Source organism: Carlito syrichta, unplaced genomic scaffold (assembly GCF_000164805.1).
Source record: "Carlito syrichta isolate Samal-C Ts95f unplaced genomic scaffold, Tarsius_syrichta-2.0.1 Scaffold303290, whole genome shotgun sequence".
Classification (NCBI taxonomy): domain Eukaryota; kingdom Metazoa; phylum Chordata; class Mammalia; order Primates; family Tarsiidae; genus Carlito; species Carlito syrichta.
Window position 1 is genome coordinate 37,251 of NW_007247386.1, and position 22,060 is coordinate 59,310.

At 47.3% G+C, this 22,060-nt stretch overlaps 1 protein-coding gene across 4 annotated transcripts in view; it reads left to right on the forward strand.

The window, feature by feature from the left end:
* The first annotated feature begins 1,520 nt into the window (after window positions 1-1,520).
* Window positions 1,521-22,060, forward strand: part of DHX8 (DEAH-box helicase 8) — a 39,530-nt gene continuing 18,990 nt past the window's right edge. The window contains exons 1-12 of one of the 4 annotated variants that reach the window (XM_021712463.1): window positions 1,521-1,841; window positions 4,894-4,979; window positions 7,152-7,224; window positions 7,612-7,697; window positions 9,220-9,329; window positions 10,325-10,660; window positions 11,051-11,195; window positions 11,289-11,492; window positions 12,893-12,980; window positions 15,557-15,654; window positions 17,489-17,636; window positions 21,299-21,480. In XM_021712463.1, coding sequence (XP_021568138.1) covers window positions 1,694-1,841; window positions 4,894-4,979; window positions 7,152-7,224; window positions 7,612-7,697; window positions 9,220-9,329; window positions 10,325-10,660; window positions 11,051-11,195; window positions 11,289-11,492; window positions 12,893-12,980; window positions 15,557-15,654; window positions 17,489-17,636; window positions 21,299-21,480 — 1,704 coding nt within the window. In that variant the 5' untranslated portion in view covers window positions 1,521-1,693. Of the gene's footprint in view, window positions 1,842-4,893; window positions 4,980-7,151; window positions 7,225-7,611; window positions 7,698-9,219; window positions 9,330-10,318; window positions 10,661-11,050; window positions 11,196-11,288; window positions 11,493-12,892; window positions 12,981-15,556; window positions 15,655-17,488; window positions 17,637-21,298; window positions 21,481-22,060 lie in introns of all 4 variants that reach the window. The other 3 variants (XM_008058309.2, XM_021712465.1, XM_021712464.1) reach the window with 3 other exon arrangements.

Below are 22,060 nucleotides of genomic sequence, written 5' to 3' on the forward strand. Positions count from 1 at the left end.
AGTAACTAAGCCTGAGCCCGCGCAAATCAAACTTAAATCAATCAAAGTCTTTGTAACTGCGTCATATAGTTTTTATCCAATCCTGTGTGCACAAGTTTATAAAGCCACCCCACCCCTTCAGAATTATGTATAAAAGGTGTGTGTTAGCCTGGGTGGGGTCTCTGGTCCCTGAAGCTGCTGCGTGCTGCGTCACCTTCATTTGTGAGCCCAGACTTGAGCCTGAATAAAGACCCTCGTGTGTTTGCATCGGAGCTGGCTCTTTGGTGGTGTCTCGGATTTTGAATTTTGGGTTTAACAAGCAGAAATAAGGCGGAAATCAGGGGTGGTGTTGAACACATGTATCAGTCTAGGAGCAAGCAGAAAAGCAACAACTTTGTTGCTACAAGTTTGGTAACAGAATCTCGTATCCATCATGGGTGGTGACCAAGTATAAGTTGTTTGTGGAGGTGAATTACATATTGGGCTGTGATCAATGACCAGTAAAGGATCACATGGAGGCTGTCCAAGGGGAGTCATGCAATAATAATGAGCAATTAATTATTTCTGATATTATATCAAAATATTCAATCCAACCAGACTGGGCAACATGCTGAGACCCCATCTCTGCACAAAATTTAAAAATTAACTGGGTATGGTGGGACACTCTTGCAGTCCCAGCTATTCAGGAGGCCGAGGCAGAAGGATGGCCTGAGCCCAGGAAGTCGAGGCTGCGGTGAGCTGTGATCATGCCACTGCACTCCAGCCTGGGCTACAGAGTGGGAAAAAAAAAAAAAAGATTCCATCCAAAGGACAGTTTGAACGCAGTTACTTTTGTGTTGTGTTTGGTTTAGTTGCTCTTGTGGGAAGAGAGAGCCAGAGGATTCTGTGTGCATCTGTGTTTGGGCTGTCGTGTTATCTGTAGCTATGTATTTATTTATTTTCCTTTGGCTTCAAAGGAATTCCTTGGTGTTACAGGAAATATGTGTATTGCATAAAAACCATTGCTTCTGGAAATATGCAGTTGATAGCATATGTAAATAAATTTTTTCTTCTTTTTTGAGTTGGAGTCTCACTCCATTGCCCAGACTGGAGTGCAGCGGCTGCTCCCGGTCACTGCAGCCTTGACCTGCTGGGCTCCGGCGATCCTTTTGCTTCAGCCTTTCAAGTAGCCGGAATTACAGGCATGCGCTTCCACGCTCGGGTGATTTTTTTTTTTTTTTTTTTAATTGTAGAGATGAGGTCTCGCCAAGTTGCCCAGGCGGTTCTCGAACCTGCGGGCTCAGGCAATCCGCTCACCTCAGCCTCCCAAAGCGCAGGATCACAGGCTGAGCCACCGAACCCGGCTAGGGTTTTCCTTTTTCGAGCTGCCCCCGCACCCCCGGCGCCCCTGGTGCAGGCCGCGCGCGCCCTCTGCCGACATAGGGAAGGAGCGCGCCGAGCGTGAACGCTTCCGGCCCGAGGGCGGGCGAAGATTTCTCCGGCCTATAGAGGACGCCCGTCGGCGCGCAGAGTAGCCTACCCTGGATGTCCCTTACGGAAGCACTTCCGGTCTGCTCTCGACGCTCCCTCCGGTCTCGGCTCGAGAGGTTCCTAAAGTTTTCCGTCGACCGTAAACGGAAGGGACGTGCGCCGACCCGGAAGTGAAAGCCGGAACCCGGGCCCGAGGGACCCAGAGCGCCGGCCGGGAGGAAGGAGGCCGGGGAGAGCCGTAGCTATGGCTGTGGCCGTGGCCCCGGCGGGAGCAGGCTTCGGATTCGAGCCGGGGCCCGCGGAAGAACTCGCCAAGCTCGAGTATCTGTCCCTGGTGTCGAAGGTCTGCACAGAGCTGGACAATCACTTGGGGATCAACGACAAGGACCTGGGTGAGCCGGGAGGGGACCGAGAGAAGCGGAAGGCGCAGGAGGTCGATGGGCCGCTGCGTGTCGGTGCGAGTCCGGGTCTCTCGGGCGCAGACACCGGGCCGGGAGGCCCGCGGCGTGGCCTCTGCTCGAGGTCCCCCAGGTCGAGCTGTTCTTGGAAACGAGCTGTCCGCGAAGCCCGGGACGGTCCCCTCTGCTGGGCTTAAACATCTTTAACAGCAACAGCAGCTGCCTCCGCAGCGGCGGCGACGACGACGGCGATGATTGACCGTTGTCGGCTCCTTTGTTTACACGCTGGTATTTGATCTTTGCGGGCAGCGTCTGTGCTTTTTAAAGTGCGTTCTTGGCTTTTCATGCGGTGCAGTCTTTTTTTTTTTAAAGAGTTACGGTCTCAGTCTGTTGCCCAGGCTGGAGTGCAGTGGCACGATCTCGCCTCACCGCAGCCTCGACCTCCCTAGCTCAGGCGATCCTCCTGCCTTAGCCTCTCGAGTAGCTGGGACTACACCGGCCTGCCACTACGCCTGGCAACTTATTTTATTTTTTGTAGAGGCGAGCTCTCGCTATGTTGCCTAGGCTTGTCTTGAACTCCTGAGCTCAAGCAATCCTCCTGCCTCGGCCTCCCAAAGTGTTGGGATTACAGGGTGTCTTTCTCTCTCTCTCTCTCTCTTTTTTTTTGAGTGAGACTCTCACTGTCGCGCAGACTGCAGTGGCACACTCAAGGACACTGCAACCTCAACCTGCTGGGCTCAGGTACTCCTTCTGCCGTAGCCTTCCAATTGGCTGGAACCACAGACTCCGCCACCACATCCAACTAATTTTTTGATTTATTGTAGAGAAAGGTCTCACCGTGTTGTCCAGGCTGGTCTCCAGCCTCTGGACTCAGGCAATCCTCTCGCCTCCACTTCCCAAAGTGCTGGGATTACAAGCGTGAGCCACCATGCCCGGCTTGTTCTGTCTCTTAAGATAAAACCAGTCACTCCTCGTTTTGGAGCAAGCAACATCTAGGGAACCCAAACCGAGGAGCTGGAAAAGGCTTGGACCCTAGAGCAAAAGCTATAGGCAGATGGTGTCTCATGAAAGTAAAAGCGGATGAGTTGAAGGGATGGACTTAGCTAGGTCCTGCGTTGCTTCGTCTAGTGTGACAGGAAGGAGGGCAGAGAATCTGGGCACAGATGCAGATGGTTTCAGAGGTGAGCAGGAGAGTTACATGTAACTCTTTTGTTTTCTAAATCATCAATTGGAGAGATGGAAGAGGAGGGGTCGGGGAGGTTAGATGTGTGACCCTGGGTAGGGAGCTTAGTTCCTCTGAAACTGTTTTTCTCACCTGTGAAGTGGATGATGGTGTCTTCAGAGGGTTACCAGATAGCACTTAGGACGAAATCCTGCAGCCAGTTTATCTTAGCTCACTTTTTTCTTGCCTCCCAATTGAGAGGTGCCTGTCCTGTATAATTTCTCTTCAGCCTTTTCCTCTTGTTTTTTTTTTTAGACAGCAGGATTTATTGAGAGGACAGAAAAGCTCCCACAGTGGGGACCCGAAGGGGTTACCCCAGTCTCCTCCTCTTTTAGTTGATAATATGGTGGTAATCTTGCCAGTTTTGCCATCTGGGTAATACGTTTACTTCATTTAGCAAATATTGAGCTGGGAGTCTGGGAATACAGCAGAGAAAAGACAGGTTCCTGCTGGTGGGAAGTCTGCATTTCTTTCTACTTTTGTTTTGACTCCTAATACCTTGGTCTTTTTTAGAGGAAACAAAAACTGTTGGGCACATTATGTACAAAATTAAAATGAAGTGTAAACTCCATATTCTTTTAGTTTATATGCAACTGTAGATCCCAGTTAATTTGCAAAGAAATGACCATTTTTTTCTGTTACATACAGAACTGCAAAACCAATTATATTAAAAATACTAGCATGAACTTATTTTTATTTACTTGAATTGGAGTCTCACTCTGTCTCCCAGGCTGGAGTGCAGTGGCATGCAATCTGCTGGGCTCAGGTGGTCCTTATGCCTCAGCCTTCCAGGTAGCTAGAACTACAGGCGTGTGACACCACGCCCAGCTAATTTTTTTATTTATTGTCGGACAGAGATGAGGTCTCACCAAGTTGCCCAGGCTGGTCTTGAACCCATGGACTCAGACGATCCTCTCACCTCGGCCTCCCAAAGTGCTGGGATTATAGGCATGAGCCACCAGGCCCTGCCCCAAATGTTTATTTTTATGAAGAAGGTGTCGGGGCCAGGCACGGTGGCTCATACCTGTAATTCTAGCACGTAGGGAGGCAGATTTGTGGAGAAAAGTTTGGGGTGCAAGCAAGTCTTTCATCAACTTGCAGATTGTACCTCCTGGCAACTGCCCAGCCCCCGTGTATAGGTTGGGTCTGTTCTTCCAGAAACTGTGTATGCATGGGCTCATGCTTTTGTACATTGTCACCTTTTGAGTCTAGGTGGCATTGTGCCCAGCTAGTAGTTTTGTGAGAAGAGAGCATGAGCATCTGGGGCAAGTAGATCTTTCTAGTTTAAATGCACTCAAGGGCCAGGTTGAGCCATTTGTAATAATATTTTCTTTTCATTTATAAAAATCTATAAGAATATTCAGGAAGCTGCTTAATCAAAACTTTCTTTCCCCTTAGCAGATGGTGGTCTTTGGTTTTTATAACTGTTGGGTAGCCTAATTAGTTTTGTTTTCAACATAATTAAAACTGATTTCTGCCGGGCTCGGTGGCTCAGCCTGTAATCCCGTGCCTTGAGAGGCTGAGGTGAGTGGATTGCCTGAACCCACGGGTTCGAGTCCCATCTGGGCAACTTGGTGAGACCTCATCTCTACAATAAATCAAAAAATTAGCCGGGTGTGGTAGTACGTGCCTGTTGTTCCAGCTACTTGGAAGGCTGAGGCGGAAGCATCACCAGAGCCCAGGAGGTCGAGGCTGCTGTGGCCGGGAACAGCTACTGCACTCCAGTCTGGGCGACAGAGTGAGACTCCAACACACACACACAAAAAGAAACTGATTTCTTGCTCAAGCCTCCATTCTTGTTTTAATTCCTTTTCTTTTTTGCAGCTGAGTTTGTGATCAGTCTTGCTGAGAAAAATACAACATTTGATACTTTCAAGTCTTCTCTGGTGAAAAATGGTGCAGAATTCACGGTATGTATATCTGCAGGAGACTTTACTTTTTATGTAGTAATATTTTAATGCCACTATTGAATTTTAATTTTGATGAGGTTTTTTTTTTTTTTTTGTTTTGTTTTTTTGAGTTGGAGTCTCACTTTGCCACCCAGACTGGAGTGCAGTGGCCGCTCCCGGCCACCGCAGCCTCGACCTGCTGGGCTCCGGCGATCCTTCCACCTCAGCCTTCCAAGTAGCTGGAACTACAGGCACGCACTACCACACCCGGCTCATTTTGATTTATTGTAGAGATGAGGTCTCGCCAAGTAGCCCAGGCGGGTCTCGAACCCGCAGGCTAAGGCAATCCACTCACCTCAGCCTCCCAAAGGTGTGGGATTACAGGCTGAGCCACCGAGCTCGGCTTCATCAGATTTAATATAGGATTTTGATATAGGAAGAAGACAATTTGTACATACTTGCTAAAAAAGCCATTAAGTGTGCAATGGCATTAAGTAGTGGTAATATGAATGGAATGTGTGACACCTTTCTGGGAAAACAGGGCAGGTCTCTCATCATTGAGTTTGTTTTTTGTTTTGTTTTGTTTTAGTTGAGTCTTAACTGTCGCCCAGGCTAGAGGGCATTGGCACACTCACAGCCAGTGTAGCCTCGACCTGCTCGGCTCAGGCAATCCTTCCGCTTCAGCCTTCCAGATAGCTGGAACTACAGGCACACACCACCATACCTGGATAATTTTTAGATTTCTTGTAGAGATGAGGTTTTGCCATGTTGCCCAGGCTGGTCTTGAACCCCTGGACTCAGGTAGTCCTCTTGCCTTAGCCTCCCACAGTGCTGGGATTACAGGGTTGAGCCACTGCGTCCTGGCACATTACATTTTTATAGGTATTTGCATGCTTTTTCTATGAGTCAGGAAGTGGGATGCAAGAGTCTAGGATTTAAATTGTGAGAAAGAAAATGGTTGCAGGGAGCTAAATAGATTTTTTCCCCAAAGATAATACCAGCCTTCTCTGAAGTTGCTGTGCTGGGTTCATGCTACAGCAGGTTGGCACTCGATGTTCCACTTATTCCAGTGAGCTAAATTCGGGTGCATAGCCACCCTTCTTGAGAAGGCATTCTTTGCCTCTTCCCTTTTCATTTTTATTTTTTTTGAGTTGGAGTCTCACTTTGTCGCCCAGGCTAGAGTGCAATGGCATGCTCATGGCCACTGCAGCCTCTAGCTTCTGGGCTCAAGTGATCATTCAGCCTCAGCCTCCCAAGTAGCTGGAACTATAGGCATGCACCACCATGCCTGGCTAATTTTATTTATTTATTTATTTGTTGTGGAGATGAGGTCTTGCCAAATTGCCCAAGCTGGTCTTGAACCCCTGGGCTCAGGCAATCTTCTCGCGTTGGCCTCCCAAAGTGATAGTATTACAGGCGTGAGCCACAATGTTTAACCCCGCTTCCTTTTTCTTTTTTTTTTTTTTGAGTTGGAGTCTCACTCTATCACCCAGACTGGAGTGCAGTGGCTGCTCCCGACCACTGCAGCCTTGACCTGCTGGGCTCCGGCGATCCTTCCACCTCAGCCTTCTGAGTAGCCAGAATTACACGTGCGTGCTACCACGCCTGGCTAATTTTTTGATTTATTGTAGAGATGAGATCTCGTCAAGTTGCCCAGGCGGGTCTCAAACCTGTGGACTCAGGCAATCCACTCACCTCGGCCTCCCAAAGCGCGGGATGACAGCCTGAGCCACCGAGCCCGGCTTCTTTTTTTTTTTTGAGTTGGAGTCTCACTCTGTCATCCAGGCTGGAGGGCAGTGGCATGCTCCCAGCCACTGCAGCCTCAACCTGTTGGTCTCCGGTGATCCTTCCGCCTCAGCCTTCCAAGTAGCTGGAACTACAGGTGAGCGCTTCCACGCCCAGCTATTTTTTGATTTATTGTAGAGATGAGGTCTCACCAAGTTGCCCAGGCGGGTCTCGAACCCATGGGCTCAGGCAATCCACTCACCTCAGCCTCCCAAAGGTGCGGGATTACAGGCTGAGCCACTGAACCCGGCTTTTTTTTTTTTTTAAAGCAGGATTTATTAAGAGGACAGAAAAGCTCCCACAGTAGGAGGGGACCCGAAGGGGTTGCCCCCCTCTTCCCTTTTCTAAGTGTATTTAATAGTACTGATCCAGGGGCTGACAATTGTTGTTCTGTTTTTCTTTTCAAAGGATTCTCTTATTAGTAACTTGCTGCGTCTCATACAAACCATGCGGCCTCCGGCAAAGCCTTCGACTAGCAAAGGTGAGCAGAGCCTCCATCTGGGCTTCCAGAATGGTTTAGATTGTGAGCATCCCATAAATGGTGTTTGTTTTCTTCTCAGTAGTTGCAGAGCAAGTAAATGTCCTAGTGAAAGTTTTCAAATTACTCAAGATGAAATTGAAATTATAAGACATAACCAAATGAATATTGATACGCCCCCCCCCTGCATGTCCAGATAGTTTGTTGAGGACTTTGTGCTCAATATTTTTAGAAAATTAGAGTACATTTGTAGTAACATGTATGGTTAATGAGAAGGAAAATGCTGTATTTTGTTTCAGGTTGATACAAACCTAATATTGAAGTTATTTGTTAGCCACTAATACTGAATATATCTTTTTTCAACTTCTTCACGCTGTTTAATGAAACAAGATCCAGTTGTTAAACCTAAAACGGAAAAAGAAAAACTGAAGGAACTCTTCCCAGTCCTTTGCCAACCAGACAACCCTTCCGTCCGGGTACTGAGATCATTCTGAGAATATCTCCTAAAACTGTGTGTCTTCCCCCCACCCCTTTTCTTTGTCTCATTAGCGATTTTGTTAATTTTCAGTTTGTCTTCATTGTAACTTGTTTTTCAGAACTAGTGTTTGCTCTCTCCCTGAGCGTGTGCTGTGTCTAGAATAGTGTTCAGGGGTTCTGAGAATGCTGTTCAAGGGAAATGAGATGGGGAATTTGGGGAAGTGGTAATTGGGGAGATGACCGAGATATGGAATAATTGAAGGCCCTGAAACAGATGCCTGAGGGATGCAATGAAATGTTTTTCCTCCATTACATATTAGAAGGTTTTGGTTGTTTTTTGTTTTGTTTTGTTTTGTTTTTGAGTTGGAGCCTCACTCTGCCGCCCAGGCTAGAGTGCAGTGGCATGCTCACAACCACCACAGCCTCAGCCTGCTGGACTCAGGCAATCCTTCCACCTCAGCCTTCCAAGTAGCTGGAACTACAAGCGTGCGCCACCATGCCCAGTTAATTTTTTTTTTTTTGAGTTGGAGTCTCACTCTGTCACCCAGACTGGAGTGCAGTGGCCACTCCTGGCCACCACAGCCTCGACCTGCTGGGCTCCGGCGATCCTTCCGCCTCAGCCTTCCGAGTAGCCGGAATTCCAGGCATGCGCTACCACGCCCGGCTGATTTTTTGATTTATTGTAGAGATGAGGTCTCGCTGCCCAGGCGGGTCTCAAACCCGTGGGCTCAGGCAATCCACTCACCTCAGCCTCCCAAAGGCGCAGGATTACAGGCTGAGCCACCGAGCCCGGCTTAATTTTTTAAAAATTTTTTGTAGAGATGGCATCTTGCCAAGTTGCCCAGGCTGGTCTTGATCCCTGGGCTCAGGTAATTCTCTCGCCTCCGCCTCCCAAAGTGCAGGGATTATAGGCATGAGCCACTGCACCTGGCAGAAGGTCTTATTTTTAAAGTGTTTTGGTTTTTAAATTTTATCTTAGCAAATATTTGAGTATTTATTGTATGTCAAACACTATTCTGAGTATCTGGGTTACAGTAGTGAATAAAACAGACAAGTGTTTCTGCTTATGGAGCTAATCTCCTAGTGTTGAGTGGGAGTAGGGAGTAAACTTGTCAACAGTCTAGTGGGGAAGAGATAGGCAGAAGACAGACACGTTAGCAAGTACAAAGCATAGCAGGTAGCGATGAAGGCTGTGGAAAAATGAAAGGGAATGGGGGAAGGGAGGGCAAGGGGTTGCTTTTTAAAAATTTTGGCATGTTTTCTAGTTCTGATTGTCACTTGCATCCTTTCACGGGAGAGATGATATCTAATCGCCTTCCATAGAATTGTGTTAAGGACAAAGAGGGTTTGCCAAATGTAGTGATGTCTCTCAAGAGCCTTTGCCCATTTCTTCCATATTTGTCTCTAATCGTGGTGGAAATACGCTCTCTGCCTCCGTCGCATGAGCGATTAGTGCTCTGTACATGCAGATTCTCGAGTGGTATGCCCATCTCCTAACTCTGCATGTCTCTGCCCCGGTAGACCATGCTGGACGAGGATGATGTGAAAGTCGCTGTGGATGTCCTGAAGGAACTGGAAGCTTTGATGCCCAGTGCAGCAGGCCAGGGAAAGCAACGAGACACTGAGCACCGGTTTGTCCTTAGGGTCCTGTCCTCTGGACATTTAGCAGAATGATAGTTGAATTTTGTGAACCAGCCAAGCAAAATCTTGGACAAGTTAATGGAATCTGGACTGACCGCAGACCACATTCTTGGGTCTATTTCCATTGCTCCCTGCTAAGAGTATGCAGCAAATGCTCAAGTTCAGAAGATAAAAGTCAGGGTTGATAAAGACTGAATATGTTTGTGACTTGATTCTTTATCGGCCTACAGGGATATCTTAGTTATTGAAACTCCAGGCCATGAAGTGACTCACTGTAAGCCCAGCATTTAGGAAGGCTGAGGTGGAGGATTGCTTGATCCTAGGAATTCAAGACCAGCCCGGGCAGCATAGTAAGACTTTGTCTCTATAAAAAAATCAAAAAATTAGCCAGACATGGTGTCATGTACCTGTAGTCCCAGCTACTCGGGAGGCTGAGGAGGGAGGATTGCTTGAGCCTAGGAATTTGAGGCTGGTGAGCAGTGATTGTGCCATTCCACTCCAGCCTGGGTGACAGAGTGAGACCCCCAACTAAAAAAAAAAATTTTTTTGAGTCGGAGTCTCACTCTGTCACCCAGGCTGGAGGGCAGTGGCATGCAACCCAGCCACCGCAACCTCGACCTGCTGGGCTCTGGGGATCCATTCCCCTCAGCCTTCCAAATAGCCGGAACTACAGGCACGCGCTACTACACCCGGCTGGTTTTTTTTATTTATTGTAGAGATAAGGTCTCGCCAAGTTGCCTGGGTGGATCTCGAACCTTGTGGACTCAGGCAATCCACTTGCCTTGGCCTCCCAAAGTGCTGGGATTACAGGCTGAGCCACCAAGCCCGGCCTAGAAAAATTTTTAGAAAAGGAAACTCCAGTTTAGCAGTTGGTGGGCACCTATTATGTGCATGGCACTGTCCTGGGTCCTGGGTGTTTGGGAATGCAAAGATGGACTTGGGCTGGTTTCTTTTTCAAACAGGTGCTTGTTGATTTTAGGGACAGGACAAAGAAGAAGAAGCGGAGTCGGAGCCGAGATCGAGACAGAGAGCGAAATCGAGATCGAGATCACAAGCGGAGACATCGTTCTCGTTCTCGGTCACATTCCAGAACCCAGGAGAGAAATAAAGGGAAATCTAGATATCGGTCCAGGAGCAGGAGTCAGAGTCCCCCCAAAGACCGGAAGGACCGCGACAAATATGGGGAGAGGAATCTGGACAGATGGCGGGATAAGCATGTGGACCGTCCTCCCCCTGAAGAGCCTGCCATTGGGGACATTTACAATGGCAAAGTTACCAGCATCATGCAGTTCGGATGCTTTGTGCAGCTGGAAGGATTGAGGTAGTGACTGATGCTCTTTTTTCACACCAGTGAGGGGCAGAAGGTGATCACTGGAGATGTTCACTGCTGTGGTTAATGACACTAATCAAGTCAACTACACACAGTTCTTGGAAATTAGCTTCTTGGAAATGTTACAGAGCCATTTATTGTTTCCTCTGCCTCCAGGACATCTCCCCTTTGCTTGTTGAGGCAGAAAGAATTTGTCCCTCCCTCCCTGCACGTTGTCTTTTCTTTGGGAGGATGGCGATAATCGTATTTAGTGGTTTGATCACTTTCTTGGTACTTTCTTTTTTAAGACCATTTGCTTTTGTTCAGTTCCAGCTAGGGTAGAAATGGGCTGGGGCAAAGGTATTTTTAGACATGTTCCAGATATGTCTGCTTCTCCTTCAGAAAGCGGTGGGAAGGCCTGGTGCACATCTCTGAGCTCCGGCGGGAAGGTCGTGTGGCCAACGTGGCTGACGTGGTGAGCAAAGGCCAGAGGGTCAAGGTCAAAGTGCTGTCCTTCACTGGGACCAAGACCAGCCTGAGCATGAAGGTAGGTGAGGTGTCCAGCTTGTCCCCACATCTGATGGCCAGGGGAGCATAAGAAGACAGCCAGTGCACCGGCCCCTTTGTTCTTGTGCCTTAGGATGTGGATCAAGAGACTGGAGAAGATCTAAACCCAAACCGACGACGAAATCTTATTGGGGAGACAAATGAGGAGACCTCCATGCGGAATCCGGACAGACCCACCCACCTCTCCCTTGTCAGTGCCCCTGAAGTGGAGGACGACTCGCTGGAGCGCAAGCGCCTCACCCGCATCTCCGACCCGGAGAAGTGGGAGATCAAACAGGTAGGGGCCACCGGCTTTCATGGTCACACTGTCACCCAGCATGTGGCATGGGGGATGGGGTGCACGCCCTGAGCTCGGTGGCCTGGGATGACTTGTGGTCACTTCTTGCCTGTGTAATCCTTAGCCAGGTTAACGCTGCATCTTTGAGCCTCAGGGCCCTTGTCTGTAAAACAGAGTCTATGTTGCTGATGTGGGGATTGAGTTAATGGAGGTGGAACTCTTAGGTTAGTGCCTGGCATGCGGCCATTGCTGTGTAAGTGTTCATCATCGTTTTTGTCATTCTTTTTTACGTATTTTTTTTTTTTTGAGTTGGGGTCTCACTCCATCACCGCACCTCAGGTGATCCTTCTCCCTTAGCCTTCCAAGTAGCTGGAACTATAGGCACACGCTACCACACCCAGCTAATTTTTTTTTTTGAGTTGGAGTCTCACTCTGTTGCCCAGACTGGAGTGCAGCGGCACGCTCCCAGCCACTGCAGCCTTGACCTGCTAGGCTCCAGCAATCCTTCCCCTCAGCCTTCCTACAGGTGCACGCTACTACGCCCGGCTAATTTTTTATTTATTGTGGAGACAAGGTCTCGCCAAGTTGCCCAGGTGGGTTTTAAACCCGTGGGATCAGGCAATCCCCTCACCTAGGCCTCCCACAGTGTTGGGATTACAGGCTTGAGCTACCGCACCCGACCTTTTATATCATTCTTCAGTAAACATCAGAACCAACGAGTCAACACCACATAGTGCTAGGGCTACAAAGATGAGCATATCATGGTTCCTATGCTTGAGGAACTTAAAGTCCAGTAGAATAGACAGACCTAAACACTAACTGTGTAGGGTTACTTAATGCAGAAGAAAGGTACCAGAATGCTGTGCAAATAGAAGTGAGCAGGCAGCACTTTGGGGTTCACATCTTTGAGCCCATGCTTTAGCGCTATGTTGCAGAGTCCCCCAGGGACGGAATGTGTGGCATTTGAGACCCTGATGTCCTGGGTCAGAGGAGGAAAAAACCTGAGTTTCGGCTAGGTGCGGTGGCTCCCTTTGGGAGGCGGAGGCAAGAGGATTGCCTGTCCAGGGGTTCGAGACAAGCCTGGGCCAACTTGGGGAGAACTCGTCTCTGCAATAAGTCAAAAAATTAGCCAGGCATGGTGGTGCATGGCTATAGTTCCAGCTACTTGCAAGACTGAGGAGGTAGGATCACCTGAGCCCAGCAAGTTGAGGCTGTGGTGGCTGTGAGTGGCACAGTGCACTCCAACCTGGGCAACAGATTGAGACTCCTACTCAAAACAAAACAACAAAACAAAACAAAAACCTGGGTTTCCTACATGAAACCTCTGTAATTCAGTTTCCTAAAAATCAAGAGTTGTGATCCTAGCAGGTTACAAATACTGTCTTCTGTTCTTTGGCTAGATGATTGCTGCCAATGTCCTTTCCAAAGAAGAGTTTCCAGACTTTGATGAAGAGACTGGCATTCTCCCTAAGGTGGATGATGAAGAAGGTAACTGGTCACTTGGGTTGAGCAGGATAACGGATTGAAAGGGTCATTTTCAAGTTGAGCCCTTGCGCTGGGGCGTTTGCTTGTCATTTAGCCCGGTGACTGTCAATCATTTGTTCCTTGGGTCTCACCACTCATCTTAAGGGACAAGGGTCTCCGTGATGGAAATAAGAAGTTCATTTTTCTGCAAGTATTTAGATAGGTACTTACTGCTTATGATAAGTTTTTAGGATATAGAAAGTTATAATTGTATTTTGGGGAGTTAATTTGATCTCATATTCTCAATAGTTATTCTGAAAACCCAAAATTCACCTAGAGTACCTCTGAGTTACCCTGGAAATGAATTTCTTCTCCGCCATTTAATGTTTTTTGTGTTTTTTTTAAATTATGAAACCTTATAATAGAGCCTGTAGTAGTAAGTGAGCACTGGCGTGATCAGCACCCCCTTAGGTAGAATTGCCGCAGTACCTCTGAAGCCTCCACTCACCACCTCTGCCTAGGTCACCCCCCTTTCTTTAGGAGTAACCACTATCCGAAGTTCTGTGGTAATCATTCCCTTTTCTTTAGAGTTTTATCATCTACGTATCCATCACTAAGCATTTCATTGTTTAGTTAGTCTGTGTTTAACCTTGATTCATTTTGCTCTTTGTTTTTTTACCTATTGACATATTTATCCGTGTTGATATTTATAGTACTCTTTTACTCTTTTCCATTACTGTGGCATGTTTCCATATATAGATTGTTGATAGTTTGTCTGTTTTACTTTTGATGGACATACGGGTTGTTTTTTTTTTTTTGTTAACCTTTATGAGTAATACTATTGTGAAGCTCCTATATTATCTCTTAGTGCATAATCTCCTTTTTTTTCTCAATACATAAATTACTGGGTAGTGGGGGAAAAAAATGTGTGTGTTTAAGTTTGCCAGGTAGTTCCACATTGTTTTCTAAAGTTTCTACTAGTTTACACTTCTCCCTTAAAGGTGAATTTCTATTGCTCTACACCCTTGCCAACATTTTGGTGTTGCTAACTGTCCAACTAATTTTTTGAAAAATTTTTGACCAATGTATTATAGTTAAGAATTATTCTGTAATGAAGTTGAATGGCAAATGCCCTCATACAGTTTAGGATGTCAGAACAGCATTTTTCTACAGGCTTACCATCTTTTGAAAGTAACTGATCAGTTCTTGGGCTGGAGCACAGATGTCCTAGAAATGGCTGGGGGTTAGGGGAATAGACACCTGGGTTAGAGCTTTACTTGAATTACTGGCTTTTTTTTTTTTTTTGAGTTGGAGTCTCACTCTGTCGTCCAGGCTGGAGTGCAGTGGCATGTTCATGGCCACCCCAGTGTTGACCTGCTGGGCTCAGGCAATCCTTCCACCTCAGCCTTCCAAGTAGCCGGAACTATGGGCATGTGCTAACACACCCATCTAATTTTTTGATTTATTGTAGAGATGAGGTCTTGCCAAGTTGCCCAGGCTGGTCTCAAACCCATGGACTCAGGCTCTCCCCTCACCTCAGCCTCCCAAAGTGCTAGGATTACAGGTTTGAGCCACTGCGTCTGGCTGCCTTAGAAGCTATTTTTTTTTCTTTTTGAGTTGGAGTCTTACTCTGTCACCCAGAATGGAGTGCAGTGGCCGCTCCTGGCCACCGCAGCCTCAACCTGCTGGGCTCCGGCGATCCTTCCGTCTCAGCCTTCCAAGTAGCCAGAACTACAGGCGTGCGCTACCACGCCCAGCTGATTTTTTGATTTATTGTAGAGATGAGGTCTTGCTGCCCAGGTGGGTCTCGAACCTGCGGGCTCAGGCAGTCCCCTCACCTCAGCCTCCCAAAGGCACGGAATTACAGGCTGAGCCACCGAGCCCGGCAGAAGCTATTTTTTATTAAAAAAAAAAACAACTGCTGGTGACCATGGAAATTGTTTTGGTGAAAACAGGCGGTGGTTCAAGCCTATAATCCCAGCACTTAGGGGGGCCGAGACAAGAGGATTGCCTGAGCCGTGGTTTCGAGGTCAGCCTGGGCAACATGGTGAGACCTCGTCTCTACACTAAATCAAAAAACTAACCATGCGTGGTAGTGCATACCTGTAGTTCCGGCTACTTGGAAGGCTGAGGTGGGAGGATCACCTGAGCCCAGCAGGTCAGCGCTGGGGTGGCCATGAGTGTGCCACTTCACTTCAGCCTAGGTGACGGAGTGAGACTCAGATTCAAAAAAGAAAATGGTTGGTCAGTCGGGCATGATGGCTCTTGTCTGTCATCCCAGCACTTTGGGAGATGGAGGCGAGAGGATTGCCGGAGCCCAGGACTTCGAGACCAGCTTGGGCAACTTGGTGAGACCTCGTCTCTACACTAAATCAAAAAATTAGCCAGGCGTGGTGGTGTATGCCTATAGTTTTCAGCTACTTGGAAGGCTGAAGCGGCAGGATTGGCCCAGCAGGTCGAGGCTGCAGTGGCCATGAGCGTGCCACTTCACTCCAGTCTGGGCGACAGAGTGAGACTCTAACTCAAAAAAAAAGAAAGAAAGAAAATGGCTGGTCATTTCTCTTTTGTTCATGGCTAATTCTTTTTCTGGGGGGATTTAGATGAGGACCTTGAGATTGAACTGGTTGAGGAAGAGCCTCCATTCCTGAGAGGACACACCAAGCAGAGCATGGACATGAGCCCCATTAAAATCGTCAAGGTAAGAAGGACTGGAGTTTACCTGCACATGGCAGTGGACTTCCTTTTTTTAAAGTAACAGGAGTCAGGCTCGGTGGCTCAGCCTGTAATCCTGCGCTTTGGGAAACTGAGGTGAGTGAATTGCCTGAGCCTGCCTGGGCAACTTGGCGAGGCCTCATCTCTACAATAAATCAAAAAATCACCTGGGTATGGTAGTGCATGCCTGTAATTCCGGTTACTCGGAAGGCTGAGGTGGAAGGATCGCCGGAGCCCAGCAGGTCGAGGCTGCAGTGGCCGGGAGCTGCCACTGCACTCCAGTCTGGGCAACTGAGTGAGACTCCAACTCAAAAAATAAAAATAAAAAAAATAAAGTAACAGGTCAGGTTATTAGATCTACATGAACAGAACTTGGGCCACAGAAAGTAGTAGTATGTATTAGCCATGGTCTGGAATGTTTTTGTTTTAAATGAGGATTGGCTTGGCTTTGAGGCTTTTGCCTGTTTAATATTTTTTGTGCTCATTGAGTGTGTTTTGGGAGGAAGCAGAGATAGATGGGAGTGTCTGGTCTACCATCATAGCCTTTGCACCCAGGTTCCTTAAGACTTGAACTGTTATCTTGCAGCTCCAGATGCCATTGGAAGGGTTTACTTGGCCCCTTGGGACTGACCTCCATAGAAAGCGATACACTGGGCCAGCCTCGGTGGCTCAGCCTGTAATCCCAGCACTTTAGGAGGCCAAGGCAAGTGGATTGCCTAAGCCTGTGGGTTTGAGACCAGCCTGGGCAACTTGGTGAGACCTCATCTCTACGATAAGTAAAAAATCAGCCAGACGTGGTAGCTCATTCCTGTAGTTCTGGCTACTTGGAAGGCTGAGTCAAAAGGATCGCTGGAGCCCAGCAGATTGATGCTGGGGTGGCCATGAGTGTGCAACAGAGTGAGAATCCAACTCAAAAAAAAAAAAAAGAAATGATACACTGGGTGTTGTGGAGGGCAGAGCTGTGAGGAGAAGCCAAACCAGATAGTAGCAATCACATTTGAGGTATTGAAAAGGGTATCTTAAGGTCTCCCAGCTCCGCTGCCTACATCATGCTTGTAATTCGCCCATGTAATTCTTCTACAGTGCCTCCCCGTGTGATCATCTTATGGCTGTATGACATTGTTAGTGATGTAATTCACAAACTCTGAAGGAGTCATGGTCCATTCTTAGATGGATCTGATTGTTAGTTTTTTTTGGGTGGAGCTAAAATCTGTCTCCTGAGGTGTCTACATTGGCCTTCCTTTTAGTTCTTGGGATCATACAGAAAAATTCTTACCCTTTCTTATGTCCTTCATGCATTTAAAGGTAGCACCATTCCTGTTTCTCTTGGGAGCTAAATATCCCAGTTCCATCAATGATTTATTGTTGTCTTTGTTCATTTTATTGGAATATGCTGGTTTATCCATTTCGTTTTTTTTTTTTTTTTTTTTTGAGTTGGAGTCTCATTCTTTTGCCCAGGCTGAAGTACAGTGGCATGCTCATGGCTACCGCAGCCTTGACCTGCTGGACTCAGGTGATCCTTCTGCCTCAGCCTTCCAAGTAGCTGGAACTACAGGCATGTGCCACCACACCTGGCTAATTTTTGATTTATTGTAGAGATGAGGTCTCACTAAGTTGCTCCCGCGGGCTCAGGCAGTCCTCTCACCTTGGCCTCCCAAAGTGCTGGGATTAGGTGTGAGCCACCTTGCCCGACCTAGTTTATCCATTTCTTTCAGGAGGTCTGGAACATTGATAGGAGTTTTAGTCCAAGTGTGGTTGCACAATGCAGATTACAGTGTCTCCATCTTACTTCCTTGGTGCTTTTTCCTCTGTTGTTGTAGAACCCAGATGGCTCCCTCTCCCAAGCAGCGATGATGCAGAGTGCCTTGGCCAAAGAAAGGCGGGAGCTCAAGCAGGCCCAGCGGGAAGCTGAGATGGATTCTATTCCCATGGGGCTCAATAAACACTGGGTGGATCCTCTGCCTGATGGTAGGAACCTCAGAGGGGGCTCCTCTTAAAAAAAATCTGAGCCTTCAGATACATGGGGAGGGGGAACTGCTGGTACACACTGAAAACTTAGCCTTGGTTTTTCACTCAGAGCATGTTTGTTTGTTTAGTTTGTTTTGTTGTTGTTGTTGTTTTGAATTGGAGTCTCACTCTGTCGCCCAGTCTGGAGGACAGTGGCATGCTCATGGCCATCCCAGTGTCAACCTGCTGGGCTCTAGCAATCCTTCCGCCACAGCCTTCCAAGTAGCTGGAACCACAAGCGCGTGCTACCACACCCAGTTAACTTTTTATTGTAGAGATGAGGTCTCACCAAGTTGCCCAGGCTGGTCTCAAACCTGTGGGCTTAGGCAATCCACTCGCCTTGGCCTCCCAAAATGCTGGGATTACAGGCTGAGCCACTGTGCCTGAACTGGTTCGTTTTTTTAAAAGATGAAGTGTTTGTTCCCCAGGCTGGAGTTCAGTGGTATAATCATAGCTCCCTGCAGCCTTGAACTCCTGTGCTCAAGCGATCTTCTCTTCTCAGCCTCCCTAGTGATTGGGATTATAGGCAGGAGCCACTGTGCTTAGCTGTTTTGTTTTTTAAACATGTATTTAAAACCAAAAAAAGGTTTCAGTAACCCTGGTCGTATCAATAGACTGGCTGAGTTTTCCTTTTTTTGTTGTTTTATTTCCTTAGAACTGAAGCTTGAGAAAATTTTTCTTCTGAATCACTTAAAAATTTTTATTCTAAAGATAATACAGCTTTGAAACTTTCTTTTTTATGTAATTCTCTGTTCAGTAACTATTAATTAGCCACTGTATGTAGTCATAACAAGTATTTATTAATTTGAATTTGGCAACTGGAGATACAGATGTGAATGAAACTTGTTTGAGGCTTACAGCCTAGTAGGAAGATGGATAGTAACCAAATAATTACCAAATAACTGGTTAATTAAATTGTGATTAGGCCAGGTTCAGTTGCTCAGCCTGTAATCCCAGCACTTTGGGAGGCCGAGGCAAGTAGATTGCCCGAGCCCTTGGGTTCGAGACCCACCCGGGCAACTTGGCGAGACCTTGTCTCGTCTCTACAGTAAATCAAAAATTAACCGGGTGTGGTAGTACATGCCTGTAGTTCTGGCTACTTGGAAGGCTGAGGCGGAAGGATCGCCAGAGCCCAGCAGGTCAAGGCTGCAGTGGCTGGGAGCGTGCCACTACCCTCCAGTCTGGGTGATAGTGAGACTCCAACTCAAAAAAAAAAAATTGTGATCTGGGCAACGCCTTCAGGTTCCCTCCCACTATGGGAACTTTTCTGTTTTCTCAGTAAGTTCTATTTTCACACACACACACACACACACACACACACACACACACACACACAAATTGTGATCAGTGCTATATGAAGAAGTACAGGTGATGTAATTGAATGTGGTGGTCACTTTCCTAGGGAAATTGAGACCCAAAGGGTACATGGGACTCAGTATATCAAGAAGGGATGAGAGGGGGTTTGGCGAGTGTGTCCCAGACTGAGGGGTGGGAAAGAGAACCTGAAAGGAGGCCCTTGTGCTGGAGGACAGAGCATGACATGCAGGGTAGTGGGGGATGAGGCCAGAGCAGCAAGCCAGGACTCTGAAGATGGCGTAAGGGATCCGGGCTCAATTCTAAGTGCACTGGAAAAGGTTGAAAGGTTCTAACTGGGACTGGCATGATCAGGGTTGCATTTCCAGAGGGTGATTTGGGGTGCTCTGCAGACCAGTTTGGAGGGGCAAGAGTAGACACGTGAGATGAATTAGCAGGCTTTTATAACAATTGAGAGGAGAGAGAATGGCTGCTTGAACACAGAGGGAGAAAGGGGAACATGCTAGAGGAGCGTGATTTGTTGGATGTGGGGGTAGGGAGCGGGCGTGGGCACAGTGACCCCCCCAGGCTTCTGGGGCGAGCAAGGGTGAGTGATGGGAAAGCCAGAGAAGTGGGTTTGTGGGGAAAGATTGTGAATTCAGTTCTGCCCTTGGATATGAGGCGACTGGAGGACATCTCAGGTGAGCTGTCAAGTATGCCATTGAGTCTAAGAGCTCAGAAGAGAGGTCTGGGTGGAGACAGAATTTGGGGAATTGTGTTAGTTTGGGTATCAGTTTGGCTGCATGTAGATTAACAGTGGAAGGCTGGAAATATGCATTCATAGTTTATAAAAAGAATCCTTCGTTTTTTCAGAATAAGCTCCATTCCCTCCCCCCCTTTGGTGAAAGCCTCCCCATGACCCTCTTTTGGCCTCTGCCAAAGTTCACTTCCTTGGTTAGTAGGCTTATATTTTCATGGCTTCCTTTTGCCATCAAATTTGTAAAATATTTGCATATTCTAGAGAGCCATGAAAATCCTGCCATTTTTTTGCTCCCACTCAAGCCACAGTTCCAGGGTTAACCCTGACAACGTAAGCTAAGTGAAAGAAACCAGATGCAGCAGACCACAGATTGTGTGAGGCACCCAGAACAGGTAAACCCTAGAGATGGAAAGGAGATGAGTAGTTGCTGGGCAGGAAAAGGAGGAATGGGGAGAGGCTGCTGGTGGGTACAGGGCTTCTTTCTGGGATGATGAAAATATTCTAAGATAGTAGCCTGGGCAACAGAGTGAGACCCCATCTCTACAAAATAAAAAATTGGCCAGACATGGTGACATGTACCTGTATTCCCAGCCTTTTGGGAGGCTGAGATGGAAGGATTGCTTGAGTCCAGGAGTTAGAGGCTGCAGTGGGCCATGATTGTGCCACTGCTCTCCAACCTGGATGGCAGAGTGAAACCCCAGTTCAAAAAAAAAAAAAAAATAGTGGTGATGGTTGCATAACTTTGTGAATATACAGTAAACCACCAAGTTGGACACACTTGAAAAAGATGACATGGTTTGAGAATTACATCTCAATATAGCAGTTACTAAAACAATAGAATTCAGCTAGGCACAGTGGCTCACGCCTGTAATCCCAGCACTGCAGGAGGCAGAGGTGAGAGGATTTCTTGAGTCCAGGGGTTCAAGACCAACCTGGGCAACTTGACAGGACCTTGTCTTTACGATAATTGAAAAAATTACCTGAGTGTGGTGGCACGTGCCTGTAGTTCCAGGCACTTGTAAGGCTGAAGTGGAAGTATTTCCTGAGCCCAGCAGGTTGAGGCTGCAGTGGCCATGAGCATGCCACTGCACTCCATCCTGGGCAACAGAGTGAGACTCCAACTCAAAAAAAAAAAAAAAAAGTAGAATTCTAGGATCTGTCTTCACTTCTGGCAGATAACCTTTTCTCTGTTAGGAGACATCCCAGATGTGTAGCACCACTCATTACTGTCTCTTTCCCTCCGCCTTTTCTGTATTCTTTTCTTCGCATTAATTTGTTTCTCTGAGTACCTTTTTTTGGCGAGCAAAACAAAGAGTTTATTAAGGCTAAAGCACACAGAGGGAAAGGGAGTGAGTGCTGGCAGTGCCAAGAAGAGAGCTGACCCGAGGAAGGAAGGCACACACTCCAGGGGCAGAGTGCGGTCAGTCTGAGTGCGAACTGCCTGCTTCTCTGAGAACCCTCGGTCAAGGATCAGGCTGAACTGGCGTGTGCAGTGCTCACCTGCCATTTTGGTTTTGGTGCCTCTTGAGTCAGGCTGAGGACACACTAAGTTGCCTGTCTCCCTTTCCAGCGGAAGGCAGGCAGATTGCTGCCAACATGAGGGGCATTGGGATGATGCCCAATGATATACCTGAGTGGAAGAAGCATGCCTTTGGGGGAAACAAAGCCTCTTATGGAAAAAAGACCCAGATGTCAATCATTGAGCAGAGGGAGAGCCTACCCATCTACAAACTGAAGGAGCAGCTGGTCCAGGTGAGAAGCCCTTTTGCAATGTATTGGTGGGGAGGTAGGAATGTTTTCTAAAAGAGGGATGACATTTCAAAATTGAAATTAGTGGCAGAGGCATGTGCCTGTTTCAAGTGGCTCTTCCAAAAGGGATAAGAAAAAAATGGAAAACATTTCCAAGTACTTTTTAAAAAATGTGTGTTAGTCTACATATTTTTTCCCTTGGGTACCCTAGAGCAAGCTCAGGTGGGCAGAATATTGTGTCGCGTGGACCGGCAACTCTTGTTAGTAATCTAAAATGGGGATACCTGGCCAGTGAACCCCTGCAGGCAAGAACTTCATGTCAGGTACTTATTTCCATCTTCTGTTGTGCTGATTTTAAGACCAACAAACCTTCCTAGAGGTAACCAGGTTTATGAGTTTCCTGTGAATCCTTTCAGCAATATTTTAAGTGTATATAAACAAGTACAAATGTGTATGCACGCACATATTTTGTATGTGTGCCATGTGTGCTTATCGATGGCATCAGATAATGTACACTGTTCTGCATCTTGCCTTTTCCACTTAATGATATATCTCAGAAATTGTTTCTTTTTTTTTTTTTTTG